General features: G+C 39.2%; 1 protein-coding gene across 1 annotated transcript in view; it reads right to left on the bottom strand.

Annotated features, from left to right (window-relative positions):
- C2CD3 (C2 domain containing 3 centriole elongation regulator) overlaps positions 1 to 26,672 on the bottom strand; it is a 122,499-nt gene that overhangs the window by 37,667 nt on the left and 58,160 nt on the right. Inside the window, exons 15-25 of the mRNA XM_079788716.1 lie at positions 26,477 to 26,628; positions 24,246 to 24,492; positions 21,173 to 21,353; positions 19,023 to 19,206; positions 17,787 to 17,959; positions 16,096 to 16,219; positions 12,129 to 12,397; positions 11,539 to 11,628; positions 7,513 to 8,115; positions 4,919 to 5,257; positions 1,941 to 2,079 (exon numbers count right to left, since the gene is read on the bottom strand). Coding sequence (XP_079644842.1) covers positions 1,941 to 2,079; positions 4,919 to 5,257; positions 7,513 to 8,115; positions 11,539 to 11,628; positions 12,129 to 12,397; positions 16,096 to 16,219; positions 17,787 to 17,959; positions 19,023 to 19,206; positions 21,173 to 21,353; positions 24,246 to 24,492; positions 26,477 to 26,628 — 2,501 coding nt within the window. The remainder of the gene's footprint in view (positions 1 to 1,940; positions 2,080 to 4,918; positions 5,258 to 7,512; positions 8,116 to 11,538; positions 11,629 to 12,128; positions 12,398 to 16,095; positions 16,220 to 17,786; positions 17,960 to 19,022; positions 19,207 to 21,172; positions 21,354 to 24,245; positions 24,493 to 26,476; positions 26,629 to 26,672) is intronic.

Here is a 26,672-nt window from a genome sequence, read left to right on the forward strand (position 1 = left end):
AGTAACTTGCCAAGACTTGAAAACAGGCTCCCCTGATATAGCGGCTTCCCCCTCACACTCAAACTCTGTTTTTCAAGACAAGGGAGGGAGTGTGGAAAGGGAGTCCCTCAACATGTAATGAACAGTTTTGTTGCAGCAGGTAAGAATACTTCTTGTGCCATGGGAGTGGGGAAATGGTGAGAAGGAAAAAAGAGGGGGGAAAGGAACATTTATTGAGTGCCCTTTTTGGGCCAGGCATAGCATCAAGTGTTTTATATACATGTAATCTGCACAAAAACCTATGACATGGGCATTATTATCCCTATTTTACAGGTGATGAAGCTGGGCTCAGAGAGGTTAGTGATTTGTTCAAGGTGACATAAAAGTTAGCAAGTGGCAGAGCTGGGATTTGAACCCTAGTTTGCCTGACTCCGAAGCCACTTTGTGCAGAGGTAAGGCACCAAAATAGGAAGGTGCCCAACTTTCATACCAGGTAAAGAAGCTGATGTGGAATTCTTTAATATGTTTTATATGACATGTATTACACAGTTTTAAATTACAAAGATTTGGAAAGTTCTAAACCAGGTATCACTGCTTCAGGGGAGCAAGATGGGAGAACCAAGGCAAATCAAGAGATTTAATTTTCTTACCCAGAGACCACTAGGGAATTGAATGAGAGGCACTGTGCTAAAGTGAAACAAATACTGTGTCAGAGTTTTGAATTCTAGCTCGGAGTCAAAATTCTTACCTTTGAATTCCAGTTCTACTACTGTCACCTGAGTGACCCTGAGTCTGGTTTATTTTGGGATAATAAATCAGTTAAATGGGATAATAATATCTACCTACAGGTTGCTAGGAGGATCAAATGAAATAATTTTGTGATAAAGAAATAAAAAAAGTACCATTATTCATTTTTCTTCTAATCTTGCCTACAGATTATGTAACCTCCCTGTGCCAGTCTGTACAACTGTAATATGATTGACATAACAGCCTCCAATTTTTTGAGCCCTCCACAAGAGATCTTTTGTGTACCTAATATGTACCATGAGGTAATTTTCCTAAATGTCATCTAATTTGGCCCTCACAATAACCCTGTGATTTATCCCATTTGACAGATGAGGAATCAAAGGTTCAGAGCTGTTATGTAACTTGTTCACATAGTTAGTAAATGACCGAGATGGGGCTGGAGGCCACCTCTCTCCAGTTCCAAAGCCTAGCCTCTTCCCACTGCACCAGAAATCTTTTCCAAGTATGTACAATCCTTAGTCTTTTCTGAGATTTGTTCTCCCGGCCTTCTTCATCTAGATAACATACATTCCTCCATACTTAGCTGAGATATCTTGTTTAAGAACCTTCCCTGAACATTTAGCTATCACCTTCTAAGAATATAGAGTTGAGAGCAGCATATGCCACTCTGTGTAATTTTTAAATTTATCTTCATCATCTGAAATGCCCTGCTTTGTTCTAGGTACTGGGAGTTAAAGATAATTACAATCCTCACTGAATAAAAAACACAACAAGCTTTTAAACCACTGCTAGCTATGAATTTATTTTTCCCTATTTTTTCTTTTTCAATTGTAGTTTACATTCAATATTATTTTGTATTAGTTTCAGGTACACAGCATAGTGATTAGAAAATCACATACTTTATAAAGTGATCCCTTGATATTTCAAGTACTCACCTGATACCATAAACAATTATTACAGTATTATTGACTATATTCCCTGTGCTGTACTTTACACCCCATGACTATTTTATAACTACCAATTTGTACTTCTTAATCCCTTCACCTTTTACTACCTGTGAATTTAAAAGCATTAGGATTAAATAATTGCTTGATAAGAAAAGCATTTCCCAGGTCTGCTAACTATTACTGTATTTGTTACATTCCTTGCTCTGAGTTTGTCTCCTGGAACAAAACCAGATTCTAGAGGTTAAGGGAACATTATAAAATACAAACCTTGATTGCTGTTGAAAATTCCAGATGGGGGAATCTGTGTTTTTAACCACTGGGGTGTAGACAGGAGATGGCTCATCAGCTGTTGCAAAGGATACACAACAACTGGGTATTGATACCTTCTGCTCTGTCAAGGGGCTCCCTGAAATAGAACAGAATGTAGTGACTGTACTTTAGGGTTCCAGAAAGAATTTGTTGGAAGCATCCCATTATACAGGTACAAGAGCGGGACTATTCCAGCCGTCTTATACCTTGGGTCTTTGCTTGAGCTATTCCCTGTATCTGAAATGTTTTCAGTGTCCTTTCTGCTACTAAAACTGTCCTATCAAGGCTTAGTTCATAAATATTCCCAGACAAAAAATGACTTCTCCCATCTCCTTGTACTTTATGGAATGATAGAAAATATGTGATTGTGAGGCAAAAGATAGAACTGCAAAAAGGCATAGACTTAAGAGTCAGGTTATCAATTATTAGCTTCGTCATATATATTCTGTGTGACCTTGAGCAAAGGCCTATCTAGGCCACAGCTTCCTAGGGTGTATGATACATCTCCTAAGACGTTAAAAATAAATAATAGTAGGTAACACTTATAGTATATCACTATGTGCCAGGTACTGTTCTAATACATGTATATATATTAACTCCTTTAATCTTTACAACAACCCTTTGAGATAGGTATTATTATTATTCCCATTAAACAGATGAAAAAACTGGGGTACAGGAGATTAAACATTTATTAAGTGGCCACACATTTATTATACAGTAGAACTCAAGCGTCTGGCTCTAGAGTCGAAGCTCCCAGCCATCAACTATAATGACTCCACTACAGAGTTGACGAATATAAAACAATGAGTACTATGCTAGAAATTTTTAGGTTTCCAACATAAGACACTCAGTCATTTGTTCTCTTTTAAAACAAATGCAAAATGAAGATGGCTAATGATACTAGATAGTCTAACTTAGCTGTTCAAGTTTAAATTAATGAAAATTAAATAAGATTAAAAATTTAATTCCTCAGTTGCACTAGCCATACTTCAAGTGCTCAATAGCCACATGTAGCTAGTGATTACTATACTGGGCAGTAAAGATATAGAACATTTCAATTAAAGTACAAAGTTCTTTTTAAAAAATATATATTTTATTGATTTTTTACAGAGAGGAAGAGAGAGGGATAGAGAGTTAGAAACATCGATGAGAGAGAAACATCGATCAGCTGCCTCTTGCACACCCCCTACTGGGGATGTGCCCGCATCCAAGGTACATGCCCTTGACCGGAATCGAACCTGGGACCCTTGAGTCCGCAGGCCGACGCTCTATCCACTGAGCCAAACCGGTTTCGGCCAAAGTTCTTTTTGACAGTGCTAAATAAGAGTGACTCTATATAATGTAGACTCTATGTACTCCATAAGCTCCCTCTTAGCTCTAAAACGCTATGAATCTCAGGATTACAAATGTAGGGAAGAGAAGAGAAAAAGAATAAGAAAATAAGTATGTTTTAAACATTATTTATGTGATCCAGAGGTACAAATTCTGTATGTGGATTCTAAGCAATTTGTCTTCTATCTGTCTAGCTCAAGGTTTCCCCAAATGCATACTCTCACTTCACCTTGTAGGTGAAGTTAACCTTTGAGGCACCACCCCTACTCCTTCTCTATCTGGCTGCTTCTTTCAGTGACTACTCTTCCAAAGACCTCAGGCTATCCTGTGACAGAAAGCAATATGATGAAGAAGCCATGGTCAGGAACTGCTGATTTTACTCTCCTCCACCAGCAGTGTAACATTTAATAAGTAGCCATTAAAAGGGCTCAACCACCATCTACTCTCAGAAGCCTCTCAACTCTCTAGGCAGAATCATGGAACTTCATACCCTCAGTTAGATTTCTCCAACTTCAGCTTTCTTTTAGGAAAAGAGAAGTACCTGCCACTTTGCTCTGATGTATTTTCCTCAATCAAAAGAGTTTCCATTAGAATAGACCAATTCTTTTCAAACTTTTCCACCAAAGTAACAATAATCCAGAGAAAAGTAAACACTAAACTCTATAAAGCTTAGGGGTTTCTGTTGCCTTTAAAGAGCAACAATAAGCATATCTACTAGGAGACTTGTACTTAACCTAAAAACCCATGAGGCTTTTATGTTATCTTCCATAATATAGCCCTACTAGAGGCCTGGTGCACGAGATTCATGCATGAGGGGTGGGGTCACTCAGCCTGGCCTGTGCCCTTTCGCAGTCTGGGAGCCCTCAGGGGCAGGAGGTGACCTGGCAAACAGGGAAAGGCAACGCTCCTATCACACCTCTGCTGCTGCCACTGCCGGCAGTGCAGAACTTGGCCGGCCCTGGTTACCTGAGCATTGGGCGGCTGGGTAGCCTACATCTGAGGCTTGCCTGTTTCTCAGGCTGGCCTAGGCAGCTGGGCAGCCGACATCCAAGGCTTTCCTGTGCCTTGGGCTGGCCCTGAGTGGCTGGGGGACTGAGGGAACTGGGGGACTCCGGAGGCAGGCGCGCAGAGCGGCTGGACCCGCCTGGGCATGCCGCACGCCTGCCGCCCCGGCGGGGCTGAGGGGACTGGGCACTGCCATCTTGTGGCTGTGGGCACCACCATCTTTGAGGGCGTGACAGTCAATTAGCATATTCCCTCCTTATTGGCTGTAGGCACCACCATCTTTGTGAGGGTGTGATGGTCAATTAGCATATTCCCTCTTTACTAGATAGGATGGTAACTAAGGAAAAGTATTTAAGCTGATACTCAGTTTTTTGGTCTGGGAAATTTATGATATGCAAAATTAGGATAACTGACAAGGTCCACTTATGTTTGGAAAGGCTTTCAGGTTGCTTAAGCTTTAGGCTTGAAAAATATAATAATTATTGATTAAGATGGTTAGCAGTTCTTGCAGATGCTGCCATGATTTGAAAGATCTGTGAAGATATGACCATAGCCTGAGGAGTAAGATACATGTTTCTGGATAAGTGAGTAGAGCGTACCTTTCAAGCTTAAGTGCATTGCTCTTTCTACCAGGATACTGACTGCAAAAGTTCCATCCAATTCAGCAGGACCCTCCTGGGCTGGGCAGACTTCAGCTGTGGTGCTGTTGCAGGGAACCTGGGTACAGGCGGGAGACTTCTGGTGGTCAGGTGGTACAGAGAGTTGGATCTCATCCTTCCTTCTGGGGAGTTGCTCAGACTCACTGTGGCTGCTGCAGTCCATGGAGTCTAGCTCATGAGTGGGCCCAGGGTGTGGGGAGAGAGAGGAAAGAACCACATGAACTCGCAAGGCAGCTCCTGAGAGATTGGAAGCATTTCGTCCAAAAAGAGGATACACACCTGCAAAAGAATACAGGAGAATAAGCCTAAGCAAGCAGGACTCAATAACTGTGGAAGCGATGCTCAAAGGGGGTGCTTGTGGTCCCTCTTTCCTTTTGTAGATCTACAGGCCCCAACATACCAATTTGCAAAAACACCTGTGAAGTTAGTATACATTGTGAAAATTTTTAACTCCCGCAACACTCTCCATCCCCCTTGTCACGCACTATCTCCAATAATGGAAAGTAGTGAGAGCTTAGATTTGAAGCCAAAGCCAAATGACTACAGGCAGAGGTGTTGAGGAAGGGATTCATGTGCTGAGGGGCAACTAGGCTTTGATGACTTCTGAAGCCACTTAAAAGTCCAAGATTTTTATGAAATCAGGAGCGGACTGTCTTCTTTTCCACATGTCCCACTGACTCTTGTTCTTAGGGCTTCTCATCAGGAAGCTGTCCTGATACTCAGTTTAGCCTGTTCTCTAACTAAATATGTTTTGGCAGTAGACCTGGAGACCATTTGGAAGGGAAGTAGGAGGCGGTGGCAGAGGAGGCAAGAAAGTAAGAAATTAGTATTTGTTGACTTTTTTCGTGTGCCAGAATCTCAGAGGGGTTAAGTACCCTGCAAAGATGACTTTTTCAATAAGTGGCAGATTTAAATTCAGGGATATGAGCTTTATTGGCTGTCTGGATATTCAATGAGATTTTATTTATAAAGCATAAGGTTCTTTCAGAAGCCCAAAGTTTGCTTCAGTAGACTCATATCAATTCAGGAAAATAGTTAACTGATTTTCAGATAGCATAAGATGGAACCTTTCCTCCCCTGACTGGTGTGGCTCAGTTGCTGGTTGATTCCTGGTCAGGGCACATGCCTGGCACTCTCACGTTGAGGTTTTTCTCTCTCTACCGCCCCCACCTCCAAAAATCAATGAAACATCTTTATGGGGGAAAAAAAAAGACGGCACCTTTCCTGTCTTTTTCTATTTTTAGGTAGGGAAATAATAACCTTACATATATATGAGATGGATTAATACCATGTTTGTAAAAAATCTAGTCTGGCCATCTCCATTCATTATGCACTATAGTTGCTAGACTTATTTTTTCTAGTATGCAGCTATGTCACTCTTTTATTCAGAACCCATTATAGTTTTCCATAGCTCTCCAAACTCTTCTGCTTAGAAGAGGCCTTCAACATAGCATTCTTGTCCACCTCTATGGTTTCAACTCCCATCATTTCCCAACCTGTGTATCCTATAATTCAGCAGCACCAAATTCCTTATAGTACCTAAAATGTATCAAACTGCTTCATGCTTCTGTGTCTCCACACACACCCTTTTAAAACACCCTTGTTTCCCACATTTCTTGGCTTATTCCTAAATCCTTTGAAACTTGGGTCTTTTTCCCTGAGATGTTGTCCTTGAACTAAAGAGATGCTGAAGCCCTGTGCTCCCTTAGCACCACCACTGAGAAAACCTTCTTCATAGTTTGTATGCTTCACTGTAATTGTTTATTTACTACTCTATTGAGGTCAGCATTATTTCCTACTCATCTTTGAGTTCCCAGGGCCAAGTACATGTATCATGTATTGAACAAATGTTTGAAAGAAAAGTACCCAGCACATAATGCCACTTGTAAAATGTTACCTTTTTCCTTTCTGCCTGTGAACCAATGTATTACTATATTGATTTTCTTTATGATTTCAAAATATGCTGACCAGAGAGAAAGGATATCCTAGTTTCATTAGAGGTATGCTTTTCAGTGTATTTAAAAAACTAGGATTCTAGAATATCATATAGGTTCTTACACAAGTGGTTACAGATAGTCCCCTAAATTTACTCATTACTTCATACATATTAACTGAGTGCTTACAATGTTGTAGGCAGTACGTTAGGTGCAAAAATCTGATGCCTTTGGATGTACTCTATAGTTACTAAGTTCAGAGCCAGTTCTCAGAGCTGTGGTGATTCCACGAAGGTAGACTGTCGTAGATAATGCTCTTTTTAAAGCAGCCAGCAAACCTTTTTGGAATCTCTTTAGTTATGAGAAGCATCACTAAATTACTATTAAGCTTCAGCACACAATAATGGAAAGAACACTGCCTATGATCCTGGGCAGTTACCCAACCTCTGTGAGCCTCCATTTTCATGACTATAAAATGGGTCTAATACCTACCTCACAGGATTGCTGGATCAAATAAAATGTCTGAGAGCATATCTCACTTAGTGCTTGTCATAGAGCAGGTGCTCAAACCACAAGAGCTGAGGCTGGTTCTTAACTTACCACTGACAGTTAGTGTCCTTGCTGTCCTCTCCCCAAGTCTGGACAGGTCCACATAGGCTGAGCCAATCCAACTGTCCGTATTGTGGGGCCTCTCCACATTTTCATTGCCATAAGCCCGCCACACTTGGATCTCTAATCTCTCCTCCCTGAAGTACCAAAGCAGTGACGGGCCCCTAAAGATTTCTGCTTTTTTGGATGCCTTAAAAGTAACTATGACCTGCTTTTGGTTTGTAGATTCCTTAGGTTTCTTGAGAGGAGTCCAAAAGCATTCATGATCATACAGCTTGTAGCGGAGGTAGCAATATGTGCTCTTATGAATGTGCTTCTGGCCAGCAAGCAGCACGCAATGAAGGGGCAGCCAGAGCCTGGGTGTGGAGATGGTGATAGTGGCTGGCTCCTCTTCATCCATCTTGACAAGATCCTCCAGGTTATTCTCAAAGCTCCAGCCCAATAGTTCAGCAGCTTCCAGCACCCGTTCTCTGTCTCCAGGATGGGTGAAGGAAACTGAAAGCTCCAGACCACCCACAATCTTCTGCATGAGCTCCAAGCCATGAGGCATGGCCCCATCTTCTGGTAAAACAATAGGATACCATCCTGTGATCCCTTATGGGAGAAAACATTTTCAATTATTGTCTTAAAAGTAAAAAGACTTACCCATTATCCACCCCAGAGCCACCATCACTCTAGCCCAAGATAGAACAGAAAACATATACTGAACAGTGCATTGTAGTTTGTTTCATCTGACCACTGAAAGGCAATGAGAACAGGTTGAAGAACAAAATCTAGGAGTTGAAAGATCTAAACTCTCTCCTTGGCTCAGCCCAAAACTAGTGGTCAATCTGGGTAAGCCATTTATTTTTCTCAGCTTTGTTTTCCTTACCTGACAAATGGGAAAATTACTGCTGATCTTGCCTGCCAGACAAAGTTGTTATGATTATTAAATGATAATGGTTTTAGAAAAGCTTTCGAAGAGAAGTACTACACAAGACCTGAAATGTTATTATGATGTTACTAGACTCCCGGTGCATGAAATTCGTTCACGGGTAGGGTCCCTAGGCCTGGCCAGCAATCAGGGCTGATCAGGGCCTTCCAGCTGCTGGCCGGGGCCTTCCTTCCCCCGGCTCCGGGCTGCAGGCTGGGGCCTTCCCTCCCACAGCTGCCAGCCCGGGCCTTCCTTCGTTCCGTGCCGCCCCCTGGTGGTCAGCGCCCATCATAGTGAGCGGTTGAACTCCTGGTTGGTCGAACTCCTGAGGGGGCAATTTGCATATTCGTCTTTTATTATATAGGCTATAGGATAGTATAATGAAAAAGGCAAGGGACAAGCAATGAGGAGATGTGGGGTCTAGTTTCAGGTTTTCCACCAAGGGAACTGCCACTTAGTGAACATATACCAAGGACTAGGAATTAGATTTCAAAATAATAATAACTTCTCTATTGAGTATTTACTACGTGTCAGAAATTCCCCTAGTTTTATATATATTACTTCATTTCATTCTCCTGATAACCCTGTGAAATTCTGAGGATTAACTGGGATAAGATTCCCTATTTTGTAGAAGAGAAAATGGAAACCCAGAGACCTGTCCAAGTTGTTATAGCTACCAAGTGGTAGAGCTAGTATTTGAACCCAGGTCTAACTGGTTCCACAGTCTACATTCCACCTACTATAGATTCACAGTATCTTATCTGAAACCCTTATGGCCAGATTTGTTTCTGAATTTAGAATTTTTCTTATTTTAGAAAGATAATATGGTACATAAACGAAATATTATGTAATGGTCAGTGGTCATGTAAGTCAGGGCAGGGTTGGTAAACTTATTCTGCAAAAGGCCAGACTAAATATTTTAGACTTTGGGCCATATGGTCTGTTTCAACTGCTCAGCTACCTTGTTGTTGTGGAAAGTGGCCATATACAATATGTAAATATTGGGCACTGTGTGTTCCAATAAAACTTCATATAATCAGGCAGCTGCGTAAGTCATAAATAAAGACTAGTATGTCAGTTGAGGTCAGATTTGCAGTTTAATGAGTTAATAAAAAACTTTTTGGATTTCACAATTATATAAAACAGACTGTGGATTGGTATAATAATGTTTACAACAATTTTATGAGAAAGGTTTCATTAATTATACTTTATGGATGAGAAAATTTAGACTTATTGAAATTAATTTGCCAAAGATCACTTATGGCTTTGTGACTTTTGGAAAAGGCCTTTAATTTTTCTGAGCCTTCCTAGTTTTCATCCGTACACTGAGGATGCTAAATATGTTGATCTCTAAGACTCCTTTCGGCTTTGTCAGTCTAAGAACTTACGGCCTTAGTTTTAGTAACTTCTCCCTTCTGGTTATTAATTTCCCCACAACCTAGTGGTTCTTAACATTTTTTGGTTACAGATCCATTTGGCTATTACCCCCAGAAATCACACAAATGCACATACACACAAAATTTCACACCATTTCAGCAATTAAGAACTGCTAGATTAGATGGTTCCTTTTGCTCTGTGATTCAATAATTGAGATTATTGGCAGGAGGAAAGAAAATAGAACGTTCAGTTTAGAATAACTCTGAAAACAAAGACAAAGATATATCCCAAATTGTCTAAAGGTTTATTTCCAAGGGGTTAAATCTAATTTGTAAGTATGAAATTTCCCAGATGGTGCCTATTGCCTGACAAACTCTGTAGTAAGTTTCAGAAGGAGAGAAACTGAGGTTTCCTATGTGCCAAGATCTTTTACATGTATAATTTTATTGAATGGTTCAATAATCTTGCAAAGTTGATCTTATTATTTCCAATTTTCAGATGAGGAAACTATGGATCTGAGAATAAAGGGACTTTTTCTAGATCACAAACAGTAAGTGACAGAAGTGAGAGTTAAACTCTATTATTAAGTTGTACAGACTTTTCTCTGCCAGGCACACAGTGCCTGCTTATTAGAGTATTGCTCAGGGAGCTGTGTGACAGAATTTTGGAAACTAGATTACATAACCCTAGGGAGGAAAATGGACAAGAGAAGGAAAACATTTACTGAGTGCTCATTATGTGTCAATGTTATCCTATTTAATCAATTCCTACCTATAGACTGTCTCCATCTATGAGCTAAGAAAACTGGGGCCCAGAGAACAAGGTCACTCTGTCAAGGTCACCAGGCTAGTAATAAGTAGGACAGGACCACTAATTCCAAACTGCGTTGGTGGTTGTATCTTCACCTCATGTCCTATTCCTTTTTCACCGAAAGAAGATAATTTAGAAAAAAAGAATGGGAAAATCTGGATTTGATTTCCAGTACTGCCACTCACTAGCTGTATGGTTTTTGCAAATCACCTTTGTGAGCCTAAGTTTTCTCTCATCTGTCAAATGAAAAGAATAAGATCCTGTATCCCTGCCAGTCTTAAACAAGATTTAAGAAAGTATTTTACCAACTGCTATATAATGTAATAGATATCACCATATTTATTATTAGTAGTATCATCATCATCATCTTTCCTAGAGGAAGATGTTATGAGCTTCTTTGTTTTATTAGAAAAGTACAATGTTTTGAGCTTCTTTGCTTTATTAGAAAAACTTTAAAATGCCTTTTCTTTTATTTTTTGTTAATCCTCACCTGAGGATATTTTTTCCTTCGTTTTCTTTTTAGAGAGAGTTGGAAGTGAAGGAAGGAGGGAGGGAGGAACAGAGGAAAAGAAAGGGAGAGAGAGACAAGAGAGACATTGATGTGAGAGAGACACATTGCTTGGTTTCCTCCTGCACATGGCTGGGGACTGAACCTGCAACCCGGGTACATGCCCTTGAGCAGGAATCAAACCTGTGACCCTTTGGTACGTAGGCCTATGCTCTAACCACTGAGAAATACAAGCCAGCGCTTAAAATGCTTTTGAGAAAACTTTTGAGGTACTTGGGAGAATTCAGAAGCATGTGTTACAGGGTCATATTTTCTTTTGCATATTTTATGGCAGATAGACAAGATGGTCTCTTACAGGGGAGTGAATGGGAAAAGGTAGGATTAGAAAGTGATATTCTAGGATCCTTACCAGATCTCTTGATTAGCAATTCTTTTGTTGGAACTTTTACTACTCCAAGCAGATACTTTTTTAATGACTGGATACTGGTTATATCACTGGCTGTCAAATCAAACAACAAAGATAAATTATTTGGTGGTCTACTGACCAAAGAGTTTGTATTTACAGTATATTCACATAACACTTCATTTACACTCACTAAATCTTAGTGCTAGAAGATGCATTAGAGATCATCTTGCTCCAATCAAATGCCCTTTATATTGTTTTAATTAAATTAGTCATATATGGATGAGTGTGTGTGTAATTTTAAATAATTTTATTTTGAAAAAATTCAGGCATACAGAAAGTCTTCAAGAATATTACAATGAAATTCACCTAGATTTACCCACTAACATCCTGACACATTTATCTTTCTCTATATTCTCTCTCACACACACATCAATACATATTCTACTTATTTTCATTATACCCTTCAGAAGTTAAGTTGCAGAGAATATAACCCCTCATCCCTAAATACTTCAGCATGTATCTTCTAAGAAAGATATATCATTCAAAACAGAGTCCCTTTTAATTATGATTGTGATGAGCCATTTGGTACTCACCTGACTTGGTATCTTCGTGATAAATGGCAAAAGTGACCTCTGCAAACTCCAACAGCTCTGCCAGGAAACAGGCCTCTCCACTGCAGTGCTGAGTGACTAAGTTACATGAGAACTCCGTGTGATGGGAGAACTCAGGGCAGAAGGTACAGGCCACAGGGCGGGTTTGGCGCTGTTCTCCTTTGGGCAGGAAGGAGAGATGAATGGTGACAAAGGCATTGACCCCTACTGAGGCACTAAACTGTAGAGAGGGTTCCTGCTCAGCCAAAGCCCTGTAGGGGAAAAGAGTGGGCAGGAGAAGAAAGAAATATAAAAAATCAGCTTGCCTGCTCAGAAAACATCTCCACCATTTCTATGAGGCCAAGAACATTAAGTGACCGTATTTCCTACCTAGGCTTTTGGCAGTGCCAGTGTGCTTTCTTAGTAATCTGGGTTCGGAGTGTATGTGTGTGGGGGTGGGAAGAGACAGCAGTCATCTGTGCACCAGAGTGACACTTCACAGACACTTCATTGTTTGGCTAATGTCCTTTAGCCAAAGGCTACCAGGAACCAACTACAACTGAACAAGTTGGGTTTACTGCTCACTGTAATAGGGAGAATACACACTGTGGGAATCATGGGGCACTTTTTTTTTTTTAATATATTTTTTATTGATTTATTACAGTGAGGAAGAGAGAGGGATAGAGAGGGATAGAGAGTTAGAAACATCGATGAGAGAGAAACATCGACCAGCTGCCTCTTGCACACCCCCTACTGGGGATGTGCCCGCAACCAAGGTACATGCCCTTGACCGGAATCGAACCTGGGACCTTTCAGTCCGCAGGCCGACGCTCTATCCACTGAGCCAAACCAATTTCGGCCATGGGGCACTTTTATAAGAAGGTCTCAGAAAGCACTTATAGCACTGGGCTCATGTTAAGTGATTTGAAGGAATGTGTGTTTAAGAAAGTGGTGCTTTGCTTTGGATTGTATTCTTTTTTTTTTTTTTTTAATCCTCATCCGAGAATATTTTTTTCATTGATTTTTAGAGAGAGTAGGAGGGAGGAAGAGAGAAGGAGGGGGCAGAGGGGGAGGGAGAGACAGAGAAAGAAAGAGATGGATTGGTTGCCTCCCATGCACTCTAACCACCGAGCAAGTGAGAAGCCTCACTTCAGAGCACCTGCTATCTGGATACCAGAGTGAAGATTCAAAGGAGGAATAAGTTTAGAGTACCAATAATTCCTCTCTTCAATAAGAGGCAATGTAAAACTTATTTCTGATTTTACTATATTCTACTGGCTAATAAATGTAGCATTAATTATCTATACAAATGGAAATAATCACAAAAACCTATACATTGGTACAGAAGTTGGTAGTTTAATGTAGACTAATGGTCATCCCAATAGATTTAATTTTTAAAAAAGTTGGTAGTTTATAAAATGACTTCATATTTGTTCATTTTTATACTAATCCTTATAAAATGGGAGAGGGTGTTCATAATTTTTATTTTCAGATGAAGAAACTGACATTCAGAGAGGAAAATAAACTAGTCCAATATCATTCACAGCTAGTGGGAGATGGAACACGAAGCCAATGGATACAATTTCTAGTGGAGTTCTGTTTCCATTATACCATGCTTTGTCTCATATCCTGTGGAACTCTCCCAACCTATCAGAAGAATGTAGTGTTAGGAATAGCCTGGCTTCTTACCTTTTTCCTTATCGAAGTTATTAAATAGACCAAATGTGGAACTCACAACAAACTGTTATCCAATCTGACTTTCCCTATGAATCCCCAGCGAAGGGGACTGCTGAGTTTCTTGTCTATTATTGAGTATCTCTGAGATCTACTGAGTATCTATCTAATTCCAAGTGATTCTCTGCCAATTAGTTAATTTAACACCATATTTAAGAATTCTGACCTTAGCTGGGTCTTACTTAGAATAGGTACTTTAGACACACACGTTACATTTTCAGTCCTCTTGATTATTTTGGTAAGTCCTACTTTTTCCCCAAGATTCAGATTAAGATATGTTAAAGGGCCTTGAATGCCAAGTTAAGCACATTGGACCTTATCCTGCGAACCAGTAGTCCTTAAAATAGATTGTATATAACCTATGGAGTTCATAGGGTAAACTATATGGGCATAGGAAAAAATGTTAAAACTTCTATATTTGTTATCTGATACATAAAAATTTTACTACTCTGGCCCTAGCTGGTTTGGCTCAGCGGATAGAGCGTCGGACTGGGGACTGAAGGGTCCCAGGTTCGGTTCCGGTCAAGGGCACATGCCCAGGTTGTGGGCTCAATCCCCAGTGTGGGGCGTGCAAGAGGCAGTTGATCAATGCTTCTCTCTCATCTTTGGTGTTTCTATCTCTCTTTCCCTCTCCCTCTCCCTTTCTCTCTGAAACCAATAAAAAAATTAAAAAAACTTTTACTACTCTGATATATTTTATAATGTATTTATATATTGATATAGTAGTACACACAGATAATTTATACATAGTAAATATACACATATTTAAAGGGTATACTAAATTTTATCTTTTCCATTAGTAGGAATACACAATTCAAATTAGGAGACCACTGCTACTGACAATGGGAAACCATCAGAAGTTTTAATGTAAGTGACATGATTAAAAAACTGCCATAGTATTACTTACACTAACACTAAAATGTTCTCAGGCAATTATTGAAAAAGTCTATTAGAGTTTAGTGAGGAAAAATATTAATTATACTGAACATTTTACTAGCTGTTTCAATATCTGATCTCACATGGGCAATAATTCAATTAGCTATTTAGAGATCATGAAGTTAAAGGCAAACAATTTGATTCTAGGTTACAAGGAAGAAGTTAAGGAGCACTAGTTTCTTCTTCCTTGAACTCATGTCCAAAATGAACTAGTCTGCAGCAGGAATATGACCTAGTTCCCTTTCTTACTGAGCACCAGTTATGTGCTAGGACTATGCTTTATGGTGGCTGGGGGACAGAGAGACTTCAGGCAGTGTCTATGACTAGAGGAGCTCACAAGCCTAGTGGGGGAAAACTCATGTATGTAAATAACTTAAACAGAGTGATATGTGCTGCCACCACGGTGCTAACAGACAAAGGACAAAGTGCCAATTCTGTCTACATGTTGGAAGACATAAATAAAGGCTGCAAAGAAGTTGCAAAGTCTTAAAAGAAAATAGAAGTTTGTTTAGCAGACGAAAGGAAGAATATTCAAGGTAGAGAGAAGTATGAGCAAAGACCTGAAGAAGGCAAAGAGGGCCAAGCTGCTTATATATAGAAAAGGTGTTCCAGGCAGAGAAAACAGCAAGACAAAGGCCCTAAGAGGAAAATGAGCTTGGTGTGTTCAGAAGCAATAAGAGGGCCAGAGTGGAATCAGCAGAGGGAAGACTAGCAAAAAGAGATGAGGTCAGAAAGATGATGGAGTCAGAACATATGGGGCCTTACCGCCATTTTAAGAAGTCTAGCTTTTACTTTGAATGATATGGAAAGTCATTGGTGGGTTTCAAATAGAGACGTGTCTAATAAAAACAAATAAATAGAGATGTGTCCAGATCTGACTTAAGTTTTCATGGGATAACTGGCTTCTGTATTGAGAAGCGACTAGAAGGTGAACAAGCTAGAAAAATAGAAGCTGGTATTCTGAGACATAACATGAGATTACAGAAGAGTTGCAATGACTGGTCCTGGCATGTTTTGAGAGTGTAGAGTATGACCGTGGGTATTAAGTGCTTAAGTAGGGTTGTGGATAAAGTTGTTGGACAAGGTTAAGGAACTAAATTGCTGATAACAGTGAAAAAATAGCAGAGTTTGAAAATATTTATTCACTTATATTCTTATATGCTTTCTTATAAAAAAAAAAAAGTAGAGCTGTGGTTAATGAGTGGAAATTGTACACAAGAAAGTTTGTGTATCCGAGCATTGTATATCTTGTGGACTGCAGTGGGAAAATGTTTGAGAATTGCTTTTTAAGGGAACTTACTTGGCTGCTGCTTGCAGACCACAGGCTCTGATAATCTGGACTGAGATAGAGACAGCTCGGCCAGCAAGAACTCCCTCTGCTGTCCTTGGAGTACGCCTGTACCTCAGGCCCACATCTAGCAAACCTGAAGAGTCAGGAAAAAAGGAAAACAAAATAAAAAGGTGGGTTGGAAGAATCTCTGTTCTATCAAGCCCCAAATCCTGGTTAGGAAGGAAGAGAATAAACACTATAATCCTAATGAACAATAAGGGTCCTTAGCAGTGAGATAATCTGTCCATGGTCAGAATCACATTATATTATTGTACTGTAGGGTTAATAAAGATAGCACGGCTGTGTGGCTCAGTGGTTGAGTGTTGACCTATGAACCAGGAGGTCATGGTTCAATTCCTGGTCAGAGCACATGTCCGGGTTGTGGGCTCTATCCCTAGTGTGGGGCATGCAGGAGGCAGCCAATCAATGATTCTCTCTCAACATTGATGTTTCTATCTCTTTCTCCCTCTCCCTTCCTCTCTGAAGTAAAAAAAATATATTTAAAAACACACACATAATAATAGTTACTATTTATACTTTATATTCAAGATTCTATGGCTCAGAGATTCAATTGCCTGCCAAGATTATATAACTATCAGAGGCAGAACTTATTTCCAGGTTTTCTAAACTCGTAGTTATTTACAGAATTGAGATGAGCTCTAGCTTTTCTTCTTTTAAACTTTTAAGAGGTTCCCGCACTCATATTCCTATCACCCTCCTGCCACCACCATTTGAAACACCCTTCACATACCATCTTTTGTGTGTTTTTTTTAAAGGAACAACAGAACAAGCTGATCAGTGAGCATCAGGAGGAAATACTTAATCATGGCAAGATAAAACCTTTTGTTTCACAGATACTCCCCAGCAAGCTTATACCATAACTTAATTTAGGAGGCTAATCCTTTTCATCTATTATGTTATGTACTTGGAGGTTGAGTCATCCTAATGGAACCATTAGGATGGAATTCAAAACTTCAAATTCTAATTAATTCCTTCCAACTTTAAATCCTAACCTTCTCCTCTATTACCGTGAATTCCTAGTTCATATTAAATATATTCCACCAATCCCACATCTGCTTATGTTGCCTTGGAATAATAATTCTCTGAGTACACCTATATATAGTAGTACTTAGGATTTAGGCTGCAAGGGTTTATTATTATTATTATTTTTAAAAAATATATTTTATTGATTTTTTATAGAGAGGAAGAGAGAGGGATAGAGAGTTAGAAACATCGATGAGAGAGAAACATCGATCAGCTGCCTCTTGCACACCCCCTACTGGGGATGTGCCGGAAACCAAGGTACATGCCCTTGACCAGAATCAAACCTGGGACCCTTGAGTCCGCAGGCCGACGCTCTATCCACTGAGCCAAACCGGTTTCGGCTGCGAGGGTTTATTAAACACTTGCTGAATTTAAAGGTGAAATGAGACAAGCAACATTTATTTAGACAGTGTATGGAAGTATAAATTTTCCAAAGCTGTATGCAAAATTTGGAGTGTATAATCTACACACATTTTTCTAAGAGAAGGTGCCTCAGTTTTAATCAGATTCTTAGAAGGGTGAATACTACAAAATGTGAAGAAACATTAATTTAGAGAAAAAGAGATATTTATGCATACTGACTTTGAAAGGGAAAAACAAAAATAGTCCTCAATTACCTGATGACTGGTTCCTCAATTCTTTCCTATTCTCAAGCCTGGGAGTTAAAGGGAGATTAAAGGTCTGCATTCCCACATCCTCACGGTGCTGCATGGTTACCATGGCACAGATCCTCGATAATGGCAAGGTTCCTTTGGCGACCATCTGGTCTCTCACATTAGGATAATAGTATCTGTAAGCCACAAAAGCACAAGCTGTCGGTTGGAAGAATTAGGCAGATAAATGATTCAGTCTGCTCTAGGGATCAACTTTGGAGCCCGATCTGTACTTGTATACAGCTGTGGTTGTGTCTGGATGGATTTACTGCCCATTACGTGGAGGTGGAACCCCATAAATTACTGTGTTCAGGATAAAGCCCAGCTTCCCACAGGCGTTCTGTCTGAGGTATCTGCATCTGGCTTGGACCTTTGGGAGCAGCCACTCCTGAAAATATCCATCCTGCAGTAGCAGAGTGGTTCTAGGTGGAGCAGTCCAAATTTCTTCGTCTTCAGGCCCAAGCCCCTCAAATTTGGGGGTGTAATGAGGATCTGTTAGTACCTACACTATTTCCCTCTCATCTCAAAACATCCCATTCTTAGATCACAAAGTTATCAAAACTAATTTCCACCTGATTCTGTTTAGGAAAAGGTTCTGGCAAGTGGTTGTACTCTTCCCTACTTCTGTTCCTGATGTTGGTTCCTCTCCTTTTAGAATTATACTCTCTTAGTCATTTTAGTTGGCTTCTTGGGGATGGGGATGCAAGGGAGGAGTTTGAACACCTGTTTTAATGCCATTATTTTTTCTGGAAATTGCCAAAGTTTGTGACATGAGTGGATTTATATTTATGAAGGGTACTCTTCTGGTGGTGAGAAGAACAGATTATAAGAAGTGAGTCTAGAAGGTCATTACATTAATTTAGGCATGATCTAATGTGGGCCTGAATAAATAAGGCAGTAAGATAATCAGAAAAAGGTGACTGATACATTTGAGAGAACAGTAGGAGGTAAAACTGATAGAATTTCACTTATAATTATAAGTAGTGTTTAGAAGTGTAAGATACACTGCTTCCAAGAGCCTAATAATTGAATAGATTTCAATAAAATCTGGACAAAAATCATTAACAAACACAAATAATATAAAACATGGCAGAAAGGACTGCTTAGCTTCTGTATAATTCAACTTAGACTAGTTATGGGGAGGACGCTCTATGCTTGTGTATTTCCTTCCTAAGCGCAGGATTGGGTTCTCCACACTACCTGCACCAGATTTCAAAGTGGACTCCACCTCCGGGCACAAGTGCTTGTGCAGAGAAGGCACTGAGTAGGAGCCTTTGCACGGGAACTTCTGTTGGCAACAGGAGAGAGTGATGGTGCTGACTATTAAAGATGGGATCTGGAACACAGAGTGTGGTTGCAGATCTGAAAGGCTTCAGAGTGATTCCTTTGGAAAAGAAAAGCAATTCAGAATAATCAACACATCATTTAGTGTTTTATATGTAGTAAGACACTATGTTAATGTCCAATATTATTCAATTTTATCCTCATAATATTCCTATAAAGAAAACAAAGCAGGTATTATTACTCCTACTTCATAGATGAGGATATGAATGACACCTTGGGTTACATGATGAACCTGAAGGTCTTAGAGCTAGTATGTCACAGACCTGGAGCCAGAATCTATTATCTCCAGAATGTAAGTCCTATCAAGGTCCATTTCCCTAGTAGTTATGGTACCTAAGGTATCATCATAATACAGAAGTAAAAAATCCCTTTGTTGGTGGACAATGAATGAGGGTTTCACTTTCTCCACATCTTCACCAACACTTATTAGTCTTCTTTTTTCTTTCTTTTTAATTTTTAAAAAATATATTTTTATTGATTTCAGAGAGGAAGGAAGAGGGATAGAGAGATAGAAACATCAATGATGAGAGAGAATCATTGATTGGCTGACTCTTGCATGCCCCCCACTAGGGGGATCGAGCCTGCAATCCCAGCATGTGCCCTTGGCCAGAACTGAAACTGGGACCCTTTAGTCCGCAGGCCAACGCTCTACCCACTGAGCCAAAGCAGCTACGGCTCTTTTTTTTTTTTTTAAATTATAGCCATCTTAGTGGTATCTTATGGTGGTTTTGATTTTCATTCCCCAAATGACTAATGATGTTGAGTATCTTTTCATGTGCTTGTAGACCGTTTATATGAATTGGAGAAACCTTTTGAGATCTTCGCCCATTTTTAATTGGATTGTCTATTATTGATTTGTAAAGTTCTTTATATATTTAGGATACAAGTCTGTTATTTGAACCCTAAAACCAACACTGGTAGTGGCTCCCCAGTTATTTGCTGACATGCTCAGAATGGCAAAAAAGTTTGAGTCACCCGACTCGCTCATTTCAAGATGAGGTAAAAAAAAGCGCAATACTTTGTCTCCTTATTTTAGCTCTCAGAAATGACAAGATAGATATGGTAGGAGACAGAGCAGTATAATGCAAGAAGATGTGGAGCCAGTGGACAGGGCATGAATGTCAACCTTGACAATTGTTAGTGAGGTGGCCTTAGTCATTTCACACTTCTGAACCTTGTTTTCTCTATTGTAAAATAAAGAAAATAGAATCGACCAGAATAAGTTGTTTTTAGGCTTTAAGATTATGATCTACTATGCTGTACATCTGAAACTAAAACAAATTAATATTGAATGTAAACTATAATTGAAAATAAAATTTAAAAGAAGATTATGATCTATGTGAGGTATGTATATGTACATATTTCCCCCAGGAGCAATGGTTCAGTATTTCTAAATTGGTGTTCTTAAAGACATTATAGAACATAAGTTCCATGGATAATGAGGGTCAATTGTATGTTTATAGATGATAAGATTGAGTAGGCTGCCTGGCTGGTCTGGCTCAGTGGTTGAGTGTTGACCCATGCACCAGGAGGTCACTGGTTCGATTCCTGGTCAGGGCACATACCCTGGTTGCTAGCTTGATCCCCAGTAGGGGGTGTGCAGAAGGCAGCCGATTGATGTTTCTCTCCCATCAATGTTTCTCTCTCTCTCTCCTTCTCTTGGAAATCAATAAAAACATTAAAAAAAAAAAAAAAAAGAATGAGTAGGCATGCAAATTATATAAGATGGGACAAAATGTAAATAATTTGATGGATCTAGAAAGGGTACCCAGAAGTTCTCTGTACTATTTTCACAACTTTTCCATAAATTTGAAGCCAAATCAAAATAAAAAGTTACCAAAAAAAAAATGTTAAGAAAAGTAAAATAAATACTTAGCCTATCTCCTGTATTGCCCAGGTAAGACTAATTTTTGAGGAACACAAAATTCACTCAGGAAAAAAAATTCCTAAGTATATCCAGTAAAAGAATTAAACAAGAATGAGAAGGCCTAATCTCTTCCACCTACCATTTTCAAGGAACTCAGGTCCTTTTAACACACTGCATTGTGAGTCTTGAACTGGAAAGTAGTACTGAACATAACAATCTGCTTCTCCCCAGACTGTGGCCTGAAGAGGGACTAGCCCTTTAACCTTGTCTACGTGGAGCTCAAAGTGGTGCTCCATCAATCCATTTCCTTGGTTTTCTGCCTATTAAACAAACACAGAGAGACTGGTGAGCTGTAAAGAGTAACTTGCTTAGAATATTGTTGCTTCTCTATGAAGTCTGAGTATAGATGAAGAAATAAGCATAATTAATTGGCCTGTACTAAAACAGATATTTAATTTTCATTATGTATAAATCTCACAACTGCTCATTGTAATCAGATCAAGCTGGATTTACTCTAGATTATGAGACTGGGTCAATACTATGAAACCCATAATGTAATCCAGTACATTAATAAAGTGAAAAACAAACAAATATGATTATCTCAATATAGGCAAAAAAGGCATTTGATAAAATTTAACACCTGTTCCTAATTCTCAGTAAACTTAAGAATAGAAGGTTATTTCCTTAATAAAATACATTTGAAATGAACAGGCATTAATTTACTTAATTGCTATTTTTGATGAAGTTAGGAATAATACCAAAACTGTTTGTCAATGGCTCTAGCCGGTTTGGCTCAGTGGATAGAGCATCAGCTTGTGGACTGAAGGGCCCTGAGTTCCATTCTGTTCAAGGGCATGTACCTAGTTGCAGGCTTGATCTCCGTTCCTGGTCTGGACACATGCGGGAGGCAACCAACTGATGTGTCTCTCTCACATCGATGTTTCTCTCTCTCTGTCTCTCCCCCTCCCTTCCACTCTCTAAATATCAATGGAAAATTATCCTCAGGTGAGGATTAACAACCCCGCTATCCCCCGCACCACCACAACAAAACTGTTCGTCAATGGTAAGGACTATTTGGGGAGGTAGTGAATACACTGTTACTGAATAACTAATAATGTAGTTACTACTTACCATGAGCCAGGCACTCTATTAAGCCCTTCACTTATATTAGCTAATTTAACATGCATAGCTAACAAAAGTGGAACTAGGATTTGAACTCAGGTAGTCTAATTCCAGAGCCAAAGTTCTTTACCTCTATTCTGTACAGCAGACACTAGATAACTGATTATTAGGAATGTTCAAAAGGGGAATACAGGATTCAGATAAGGTTCAGACTGTATGATTTATACATGTTTAACATTCAATACATTTGGAACAGAGATTGCATTAGGTCTTTGCTTTGAAATCTAAAAACGCACATTAGCAATACCTGCTCAAAAACCTTCCTACGGAAACAGGAACCTTACAATTAGATTTCCCAGAGAAGAAAAATATAGGGGAAAAAAAGCCCTCTCCAAATTTCAGTGCCTGCTCAATTTGGCCATACAGTATTATAATAATTTAATAATTCAGTTCTGTAGATGTTGAATTGGGTGAGGGACTTATGAATGTAGGAGAAAAAACAACTGTATTTTATTGATATCCAACATTTCAAGGATTTTTGTGCTCGTAGTAAATAACATTTTCTAACTTTCTACACTACAATAACACTTGGGAATATAGGTGATTTTTTAAATTTGTGCTTTTATATCATTTTTGAATAAAAATAAAACACTACTATCTATTGATAGACACTAATATTCAATAAAAACAAAAGTTTAGAGTTCATAACAAATAAATAATAACCTACTAATAGATACTTTCCTAATAGTTCTTTCTTTGCTAGAAACATTAAATGTTATTCAGACTCAGAATAAAAAATATAACATACTTAAATGGTGTGGAGACTGAGATTTAGCTATATTGGGCCCTAAGAGACAACAAATGTAAGATACAACAGGACATGATATTATGGACTTAGAAGTCAGAAGACCTATATCTGAACTCCAATTCTCCCATTCTTAGCTATGGGATTCTGGACAAATAACACAACCTCTTTGATTTTCTATTTCATCCTATATAATATGCTAAGTGTCCAGTCGGCCAGTTGGCCCAGTCAACCAATCAAACAAAGTATAATATGCTAATGATATGCAAAGGCCACTCAACCGCTCGCTATGATGTGCACTGACCACGAGGGAGCAGACGCTCCAACTGGTAGGTTAGCTTGCTGCTGGGGTCCGGACGATCGGGACGGGCCCGACATGCCCTGGAGCCCTCCCGTGGTCCCTTCCCAGCTGGTCAACCTCCCACATCTCTCCCTGGTCCCAATCGTGCACTGGTGGAGTCCCTCGGCTGGCCTGTGCCCTCTTGCAATCCAGGACCCCTCAGGGGATGTGTGGGAGAGCCGGTTTTGGCCTGATCCCACAGGCCAGGCCGAGGGACCCCACTGGTGCATGAATTCGTGCACTGGACCTCTAGTCAAGTATAAAAGAGAATGAAAATGACCTACTTCATGTAGTTGTTAGGAAAATAATCATGATAAAGTACTTTCTTAATTGTACAGCACTATACAAAATAAATTACTTAGAAAAGCTAGGAACTTCACTCTAACTTTCCAATATGGATCTGGTCAAGAAAAACAGAGTAAGATTTTGCTGGCTTACATTTGGGATCACTTTTCATCCCAGAACCCCCATTTTTTCCTGGATTATCTTGAAAAGTTTTTAAAAATTAAGACTATTTTTTTTAGAGCAGCTAAGGTTCACCCCAATATTTTAAAAAGGCAATTAAGTTAGTAAATTAGAGGATTAAGATCTAGTTGTCCAATTAGATTTTCTTCATAAATTCAAGGAGCTCAGAGGGATACAGATATGCATTTAAGCCATAAAAGAAAAATAACAATGCTTCCTTTGATCTATCATAAGCACTGAAGTACAAGTATGTTCTTTTGTTAAGCCTTTCACTACTGAAATAAGGATTTGGGGCAATGGTTTCACTAAAACATGCAAGATAAAAAGAGATTATGTACTTAAAAAATTTGCTAAGAGAGTACATTAAGTGTTCTTACCACACACACAAAAGGTAACTAGGTGAAGTGATGGATATGTTAAGTAGCTTGATTTGATAACCATTTTACAACATAAACATACAATCAAGTGTTTAGTCATTACCATTGCAGTGGATGCTTTAGACAGCTGGTCCAGTAAATGGGCTGGCCTTGGGCTGAAGGGAGGAAGTGTTCCTTCTTCATTCTTCAATCTCTGTAGTGCCATTATCTGATCTGAAGAACCCATAGCTAAAAAGACTCGAAGACTCCCATTTTGCTGGCCTGAAAACACATCAATCACAGGCATGTAGCTGTCGACAGCAACAACTGGGAACTGAGCATCAAGCAGCAGGCGAGAAATCTTGGGATCTCTAGAGGGAGAGAAATTGTACATGAACAAATAACAATTATCAATTATTTCATAGAGTTGCTTCATTTCTTACTTGGCTCATTTTCTCAGTTTGTTAAAAATGTATCTACAACTAGAAAAGTAATAGTGGCTTGAGAAAACATATGATTCTATTCATAATCCATCAAATAAAATTTACCAGGCAGGACCTGGACAGATGTCTCAGTTGGTTGGAGTGTTGTCCCATACACCAAAAGGCTACAAGATCAATTCCTGGTTAGGACACATACTTAGGTTTCGGTTTGTTCCCCAATCCCAGGTGAGGGTGTGTATGGGAGGCAACCAATTGATGTTTCTCTCTTACACTGACATTTCTCTCTCTATCCCTTCCTCTCTTTCTAAAAATCAATAAATATATTTTTGGGTGAGGATTATGGGTAAAAAAAAAAATACCAGGCAGTAAGTTCCAAATGTAGCAAATTGAAGGCAGAGAATGTGTCTGATTTATCTCAGTATCATCATGGTCCTCAGTAGAGGCCTTCTGAATTACATTATTTTTCAGGTAGGCAGAATGGTCAACTAGAAAAAGTATGGATTTTGGAGTCTGGTGGGTAAAATTTGGATAATATTACTAATAATACCACTTACTGAGTGCTTACTATATGATAAGCACTTTACAGTTTCTACAATCCTTCTAATACTGCAAAGGGTTAATATTATCCACTATTAACAGACAATAAAAAGTCCAAATGCTCTTCATGCTGAATCTTTGTTCTGCCCTTATTAGCTGTATGACACTAAGTAATCAATTTAATCTGTCTATTTCTTCATCTGTAAAATGTAGGTAATAAAACTTCCATCAAAGGCCTATTGTAAGGAGTAAACTAAGATAACAAATATAAGATAGCAACTGTGATGCCTGGCATATTTAGGTAAGTGCTCAGTCATTGGTACCTAGCATTGTTTTGCTCTCTCAGCAAAGAATGGGGTCTAATGAAATGAGAAGGAAAGGGGAATATCAGACCAGACTAATATCACAACTAAAATAGGAAACCAAAGTCCAAAGCCTTCAGTTGGCAGTGGCATCCATGATTCTGGCAGTACTCCTTAGCCTGGCTATGCTTTCCTATGTTGCCATGGTAAGTACGTAAGCATTCATAGGAGGCTTACTCATTTATTTTCCCACTAGATTCTTACAATTGCACCAGGAAGGAGACAGATGATCTATCCTTAGCCTCATCTTATAGATGATAAAAAGAAAGCCAAAGAGATTGACTTCTCCAAATTAAAGGACAAGTTTCCTCATTTGTAGAATGGGGACAATGATAATATCTCCTACAGTTATAGAAAGGTTCATACGAGATAGAGTCCACAACAGTGCACCTTGAATCAAAACAGAAAATGAACAGTCTGTACTGCAGGTAGAAATTGCCTTCAGATAAAATCAATACCCCTACTGGAAATCGAGTGACAAGTGAGGTACAGTAATCAAATCTGAAGGTCTAAAAGACAATACTGAGCACAGAAATCTTTCAAATAGCTGATGTGAATAATACTAAAGTTTTATGACAGGACAAACCATTAGTTTTGTGGTAACCTTTGGCAGTTGAGCTGCTTGGTGATGATAGTGGACTCTAGAGTCAGGTTCTCTGGGTTCTACCTGTTCTACTACTTATGATATAATGACATGTTATATAACTTCTCTGTGCCTCTGTTAACTCATCAGTAAAATAGGGAAAATAAAAGTTACCTGCCTCAGAGGATTGTTGTGAGGATTAAATGACTAGATGGGGTAAGTAAGGTTCTTAAAATAGGGCCTGAAACATGGTAAGCAGTATCTGTAAATCTGCTTTAACACAGGAGAAAGAGCAAAAACTACGGTGAAATTGACAAATTCGTCCAAGGAATTATAGGGCTAGCCATGTTTTCAAATCAAAAGAATTCCTCTTCAGTCCATACAAAGTTAAAGATGTTAAATAAAGAATACTCCAAAAGATCCTATTTACTTGAATGACATGTAAAACTGATGGAGGGGGAGTTTCACCAGCCCGAGCAGCTTGTCCTGTCCTGGGCTCCGCACCTTGTTCCAAGTTTCGATTATCATCACATTGTTCTTAAGCCTTTCCAAGTATTTGGGAGACAGAGAGACAGGAATCACCTGGGAAGAGGAACAACAAGAAACAAAAGCCCACACCTGAGACA

This window comes from Cnephaeus nilssonii (assembly GCF_951640355.1).
Source record: "Cnephaeus nilssonii genome assembly, chromosome: 13".
NCBI classification, from domain to species: Eukaryota; Metazoa; Chordata; class Mammalia; order Chiroptera; family Vespertilionidae; genus Cnephaeus; species Cnephaeus nilssonii.